This window comes from Sinocyclocheilus anshuiensis, unplaced genomic scaffold (assembly GCF_001515605.1).
Source record: "Sinocyclocheilus anshuiensis isolate Anshui unplaced genomic scaffold, SAMN03320099.WGS_v1.1 scaffold1453, whole genome shotgun sequence".
Classification (NCBI taxonomy): domain Eukaryota; kingdom Metazoa; phylum Chordata; class Actinopteri; order Cypriniformes; family Cyprinidae; genus Sinocyclocheilus; species Sinocyclocheilus anshuiensis.
In genome coordinates, this window is record NW_015549558.1 from 188,152 (window position 1) to 195,460 (window position 7,309).

Below are 7,309 nucleotides of genomic sequence, written 5' to 3' on the forward strand. Positions count from 1 at the left end.
TCACAGGAATAAATTACATTTTAAAATATTTTCAAATAGAAAACAGTTATTTTAAATAGTAAAAATATTTCAAATTGTTACTGTTTTTGCTGTATTTTGGATCAAATAAATGCAGGCTTGGTGAGCAGAAGCGAATTCTTTAAAAACATTAAAAATCTTACCGTTCAAAAACTTTTTACTGGTAGTGTATGTTAGCCTAGTTTGAAGTTAAAGATATTAATATTAATTAGGTGAGTCTGAGACGATTATTTGGTTTATTTGACACATTTCTTGTTTGTATGAAGGCTAAATACAAATAAAAGGTGAACATTCATTTATTTGTTTTATTTGTGTTTCTAAAATATTATATAGTTTTATAGGAGGAGGTTTCATAGACTTGGCAAATTCTTTTTTCAGAAGTGTGTAGGTACAGACATCTGTTGTGAGCATTCTTGGCAGTTTTTCTGAGGCTTTTTTTAATCGTGTTCATATCGATATCGGAATTCTATCGTATCGACCGAAATTAAGAAATATATTGTGATATAAATTTTGGCCATATCGTCCAGCCCTAATCTTGGGTGGCTTGAGTTTAAGTACATATTCAGCAAATTTTATTTTTTGGTGAACTATTCCTTTAATGCAGTTTTAATTGATTTTAATTTCTCTGTCAGGTTATCACAAATAGCACTAATGAAGATCTGAAGAAAGATGCGATAAAAAATGCACAGAAAGGTAAAACATGCATATTGTTGCGCTTTATAAAAGGATGTATCCAACCGTGTGGTATGATTTATAGATCTAATAAATGGTGTCGTAGATAAAGGAATTCAGGTGGAGGCGAAGGTGAACGGTGATTGGTTCACGGGTCGTGTAACCGCAGTAGAGACGGGAAAGGAGAACATACGCTGGAAGGTCAAGTTCGACTATGTTCCCATGAACACTCCAAGAGACCGCTGGTACATGCACAAACACATACAAATAAACAGATCTGTTCTGTTTCATTGCAACCTCAAAATGTTTTGTATACAGCAAATGTTTAATTTGTGTTTGATTGTTTTCAGGGTGTTTAAGGGCAGCGATGACGTCCGTCTTATGCGTCCTGCCTCTCCAGAGTCCCGAAGTCCAGACACCAATCAGGGTCCAGCACGGTCTGTAACTCCGCCCACCGCTGCTGAGCCTGACACGACTCAGAGCGGGCCGAGCAGAGAGACCACAGAAGGCCTTGTGACCATGATGAGGTGTGTTTGTGGTCTCTTCTGCTGATAATAATATGTGCATTTTGTGTGTATTTTAACCTTCCGTTCATGTTTGTTTGGCACAGGACGCTGATACGGTATTTCTTCCCTCCGGATTTCCGAATCCCTAAAGATTCTGTGAACACTATGAGTGCGGAGGACCTCGTGGCCTTTCCCATCGTGAGTACGGACCATCTTTGCTGCGACACGGAAGCCTTCAAAGATATATCAATTCTAAATTGTTTGAGTGCTTACACATATTAATTGAACTGCATTAATTATTAATTGTGAATTGCAGAAAGAGTATTTCCAGCAGTATGAGGCCGGACTGCAGAGTCTGTGTAATTCCTACCAAACTCGGGCGGAGTCGCGGGCACGAGCCGTGGAGGAGAAGAGCAGCGGGGCAGAAACCAAACTTCGGGAATCTGAGGAGAAACTCCGCAAACTCAGAACCAACATCGTCGCTCTTCTGCAGAAAGTCCAGGAGGTCTGAAACACACACACACTCACTCACTTTACTGCATTCACACTAGGGCTGTCAAAATGGCTGAAAAACTAAATTCGAATTTTTTACTTAAATTGATCAATTTAAAGGATCCTTGCTAAATAAAAGTATTAATTTCTATAATTTCTCCTTTTGAAAGCTGAAAAGCTTTTGAATGGTATAGTATATAATGTTACAAAAGCTTTTTTTCCAGAAAAATGCTGATCTTTGTATATTTCTATTCATCAAAGAATCCTGAAAAAAAATTTACTCAACTGTTTTAAATATTGATAATCAGCAAATCAGCATATTAGAATGATTTCTGAAGGTTTTCTATTTCCAAATAGAGAACAGTTATTTTAAATTGTAAAAAATATTTCAAAATGTTACTGTTTTTGCTGTATTTTGGATCAAATAAATGCAGGCTTGGTGAGCAAAAGAGAATTCTTTAAAAAACTTTAAAAATCTTACTGTTCAAAAACTTTTGACTGGTATGTTAGCTTATAGTTTGAAGTTAAAGATATTAATAATTAATAAGGCGAGTCTGAGATGTTTATTTGACAGTGATTTCACATTTCTTGTTTGTATGAAGGCTAAATACAAATAAAAGGTGAACATTAATTTATTTGTGCTGTTTTTTTTTTCTTCTAAAAAATTAAATAGTTTTATAGGAAGAGGTTTCATAGACTTGGCAAATTAACTTTTTATAAGTTTGTAGGTACGGACATCTGCTGTGGGTGTTCTTGGCAGTTTTTATGAGGCTTTTTTAAAAAAGTGTTCATATCGATATCAGAATTATATCGTAATCGACCGAAATTAAGAAATATATCATGATATAAATTTTGCCCATATCGTCCAGCCCTATATGAACATTTAAATGCATACTTCATTAGGTTGCTACTTCTGCAGCGTCTATATAACGTTCACATTAATTACAAAAAAACCCCCGAAAAAATTAAAAAAATAAAAACTGAACGTCCCTGGGTGGGCTCGAACCACCAACCTTTCGGTTAACAGCCGAACGCGCTAACCGATTGCGCCACAGAGACCCTGTGCCTACTACAACTGGAATGTTTCATTAAGAAGAAACCTGTTTTCTATCTGAACGTTTGAATAGAATATAAATCACACATTATGAAGGTATTGCCACAAAGGCAATTTTGAGGTTTACCTAAAGGTATTGCCTATCCACAGACCTTTATGGGACTGCTGTCAATATGTAACACTGGAAATCGTGAATTCATTCAAAAGCAACTATTAGGCAATATTAAATGGCTTAGTGCATGTTTTCATATTATTTCTTGTACTTCTCAGAGGTCTTGTTTTATTTAACAGCAAGTTACAGCTGCCAGTAACTGCAGACTATTAGTCATATCAACGCGATATAAAAAAAAATTTATAAAAAAAAATGAAAGTCTTATAAACCATTAAAATTTTGTAATGTTTTTTGTTATTAAGAATAAAACAATAAATATTTCATTATAATAAATGCCCATATTAATTCTAATAAATAGCAGTAGCTGTACTCAGAGAGTAGTTACACTCTGAGCTTGACACTAGATGTCGCTCTTTAATAATGTGTGCAGAGTAAAGTCACTCCACTAGTGCAGTGCTACATTTTTAACATGAATTCTTAACCAAATATTTTGATGCATTTTTTTAACTGCATGTCATGCCTAATGCATGCTGCATGACCGCCTAACTGCCCAACATACATACTATCGATACATAATTGTGTACTGTACACTGTGTACTACAGATGAAGTGTAAATCTTAATTAGGCTTTGTGTTCAATGTTTTTTATGATCTGTCTTTAAGGGTAAACGTGCTTAAGTATAAACTGAAATCAATATTCCTTACAGAATAATGGAAGATATGCTTTTAGAAAGCGACTAAGACTGCAGACCTTTGTGATTGCATTCATTAAATGACAGACAGGGCCGTCGCAAGGGGGGTGCAAGGCCCTGTGCGAAGCCCTCAGCAATTTTGTGTGTGTGGGGGGGGGGCGTGCTATAATAACGAACGCAACTTTAACACGCACATAAACATAAACATAGGAGCCTGATAAAAATGCTCATTTTAGAAGAAAATTTCAAACGGCACTTAAGAGGCTTTTGCATCTGAACTCTTCATATGAAGCAGTAATCAATTTACACTATTTGAAAATAATATTTTATTTTAAAATGTGCACATTCACTCTTATTCGTATGTCTAATAGTCGAAAACGCAAACGTCTTTTGCCATGTTCATTTATGATTTACATGAATCATGATCGCATATTTTCAATTCAAAACGGCGAAATTTCATAAAAAGTTACGTAGTTTGCTTCACTAGATAGTCTATTACTGTCGGTCGCTGAACATTTCTATCATAAAACAGATTTCTAATACAGTACTACTTGTACATCTTTCCACAAACTCTCGTTGCGTTGTGACAGTGACAGTAAGACCCGCCTTCTTTGATTTGATTGGCCATCTCAATCATTTTGACACTGAGGCAGACCAGCCTAAAAGTTTAACTTTTAAAACTTTTTGTCATCCTAACAACAAACAGCTTTACTCATTCTTATACACACAGTCTTAAACTGTCTATCAGCTATGACTATTTTAGTCTTTCAAAGGACAAAATGGGTGGAAAAACAGTAAAAAAATGAGACAAAAACGGTATAAAATGCAGGCCAGGAGCGAGGCCCTGTGCGGTCGCACACTTGGCACAGCCTGTGCGACGGTACTGGACACAGACATCGCTATTGAACCACCATAAGGCGCATGTGTTGCTGTGTTAATGCAAGATTAATTACTCAAAATAAAAGCATCAAAACAAAAGCTTTCCGTCCCTGGGTGGGCTCGAACCACCAACCTTTCGGTTAACAGCCGAACGCGCTAACCGATTGCGCCACAGAGACTTGTGTCTCCAGCTGGAATGATTCCTCAATAAGTACCATCATTTTATCCACCAGGAAACTGACTTCTGAAATTGTGAATTACATACCTTGAATCCATACATACCACATCTTCTAGCAGGAGTCTGGCTTGCCAATTTAGGTAGTTCACAAATGGCTATGGTTATTACCTATAAACAAACATAGTGAACAAGTTTTTATTTTCCATTTAAAAAAAACATGGCTCATCATATCCACAGCGAGTACTGGTTGTATGTACTTTCCAAGCACACCATCTTAAGAAGATTTCTTGCCAAACGTTGGAAAGTTCGATTAATTTCACAGAACCCAAATGTGTATTTCAGCAGTTCATTCATCATTGTTGTTAATGTCACGTCTCCGCGTGGCATGTTACATGTACTGTTCAGATAAGTAGTGCTAAAAAGTAGTTATTTTTATTAGCGTTATAGATATACACATAACGTATCTATAACGCTAATAAAAATAACTACTTTTTAGCACTACTTATCTGAACAGTACATGTAACATGCCACGCGGAGACGTGACATTAACAACAATGATGAATGAACTGCTGAAATACACATGGGTTAGCATTATCTGAACAGTAACGACAGGATTTGCAATTATTTGCAATGTATAACGACTGATTTAAAGTTAATGTAAACGTCTTTCAGTTTAATTCAGTTTAATAAGTGATTAAAATAATCACATCTTGTTTTTATAATTTAGTTTGAGCTGATAAAGACAAGAATAAGCCACATTTTTATGTCTTGTTAAATTGATGGTCTTACTATGCAGCACAAATAATGTTAGTAATATTTGTCAAAACAACTCTTACACTCTCGATAACGATAACCGAAACAAAGCCGTTGGCAGTGGCTCTTGCCTCAACCAGTGGGGTCAGTGCGGAGGCAAAATGTGGTTTGTTTAAAAAAGCGTCGGACTCGGCAGTGTTTGGAAAACCTGTTGGAAAACGGTCATTATTTCGCAATTCCCTTTAGCCATTATCATTTCGGGCAAACATTATCATTGTGGCAAACAAATTACAAAATGCTGCTTTAAAAGTTTGAGCAAACTTTTTTTTTAACACTGCTTTAAAAATAAACGATAACCGCACACAGAGAATGTATTCCTGTATTTTGTTTCATGCTGTTTACACTTATCAAAACAGCTTCCAAACCTCATTGAACGTACATCCTCACGACATGCAGAACGTTTTCATGGCACCATAAAGTTATTGGTTTATTTCCGCAGATTTTATTGTCCGTGCTGGGCCGCAGTTACAAAATTTTACTGTCCTTGCTGGGCCGCCATTACAATCGAATATTAATAGTCTACATTAATAACAACGTTCACTGATATGCTCTATTATGACTTGTTACACGGTATACTGGGCTATTTTAGTCATACAACCATTAGGCCTAACGTTAATTGTGAAGCAGGAAGGTTATCTCTCACACGTTAGTTCTCGTCACACAACTCCGCAGCAACATTACTGTAAGAATCGATTGGGTTTTTCCCCCACATAGTTATGATACAAGAATCGTCTTACCTCATTAATTACCTCCTGCTTTGTAGAGTTCGCAAATGTAAATGTTCATTTTTGTCACTAGCTGCTCATCTAGAGCTTTCTAATATAACGGTTGCGAGGAGGCGTCGTCTGATTGGCCGCCTCTACCTGAAAAACGTGATGCCATTGGCTACAAAATTAACTCATTAAACACCCCTTTAAAAAAATTATTTATAAAGCAAAAATATGCACAATCATATCCCACCCACTCCCGTTCGGCTGTGTATAGTATGATTTTAAACTTTTCTGCAAACAAAACAAAAAGATATGACAATATATTTTGCATCCCCTGAAATATTCTATTATTTTATGTTTGAAATGGGTAATGCTTCTCCTGTTTAATTGATCATATTTTGTGTTAACTTTTTATCAATAAAAACAAAACAAACCGAAAAAACATTGTTTTTATAAATAACATTATTTATTGTCATTTGATGCAAGAATGCATTATACTTGGCTTTTGATCATTTTCTACAGCAGTTATAAATCCAGAATGAAAACGTGTTTTAGAACAAAACAACGCAGAATATTTTTATTTTACAAAAATTTTAAGTACATTCAGTAAGCAGTCTTATGACTTTGCACAACTTTCAAGTTTATGTCGATTTAAACATTGACAAATTACAACACTGAACATTTAAAGGGGTCATATGATGCGATTTCAAGTGTTCCTTTCTCTTTGGAGTGTTACAAGCTCTTGGTGCATAAATAAGATCTGTAAAGTTGCAAAGACTAAAGTCTCAAATCCAAAGAGATATTCTTTATAAAAGTTAAGAGTCAGCCACACCTACCTAAAACGGCTCGTTCTAACACGCCCTCACATATCTACGTCACTATGTGGAAATATTAGCATAATGCCGCCCAAATGTGCACGCAAAGAAAGAAGGCGTGGTTTCAGGAACAGCAGTAATGTTGATGCAGCCATGTCAGGGAGACACTGTGTGTTTCAGTGCGAAAGCAAAAGCACTTTATTTGGCCTTCCGGAAGTAGATGCAAATAGGAATCATTGGTTAAGATTTATTTACAACAGAACAGCACAACCCAGATGTTCGAATTTGTGCAACGCATTTTATGGATGACAGTTTTTTTAACCTAGAAGAGTACAAGGCTGGCTGTGCACAAAGGCTATTTCTAAAAAA

The 7,309-nt window shown here is 35.9% G+C and overlaps 1 protein-coding gene and 2 non-coding genes across 3 annotated transcripts in view; 1 reads left to right on the forward strand and 2 right to left on the reverse strand.

The window, feature by feature from the left end:
- The window catches only part of LOC107656984 (MORC family CW-type zinc finger protein 2A-like), a 5,276-nt gene extending 3,533 nt beyond the window's left edge, over positions 1-1,743 (forward strand). The window contains exons 2-6 of the mRNA XM_016444956.1: positions 651-711; positions 776-935; positions 1,041-1,217; positions 1,301-1,394; positions 1,513-1,743. Coding sequence (XP_016300442.1) covers positions 651-711; positions 776-935; positions 1,041-1,217; positions 1,301-1,394; positions 1,513-1,707 — 687 coding nt within the window. The 3' untranslated portion in view covers positions 1,708-1,743. The remainder of the gene's footprint in view (positions 1-650; positions 712-775; positions 936-1,040; positions 1,218-1,300; positions 1,395-1,512) is intronic.
- Positions 1,744-2,673: 930 nt separating this feature from the next.
- On the reverse strand, positions 2,674-2,747 carry trnan-guu (transfer RNA asparagine (anticodon GUU)). The gene has a single exon. It is a non-coding gene; the product is annotated as a tRNA-Asn (tRNA).
- Positions 2,748-4,529: 1,782 nt separating this feature from the next.
- trnan-guu (transfer RNA asparagine (anticodon GUU)) lies at positions 4,530-4,603 on the reverse strand. The gene has a single exon. It is a non-coding gene; the product is annotated as a tRNA-Asn (tRNA).
- Between the last annotated feature and the right edge of the window lie 2,706 nt (positions 4,604-7,309).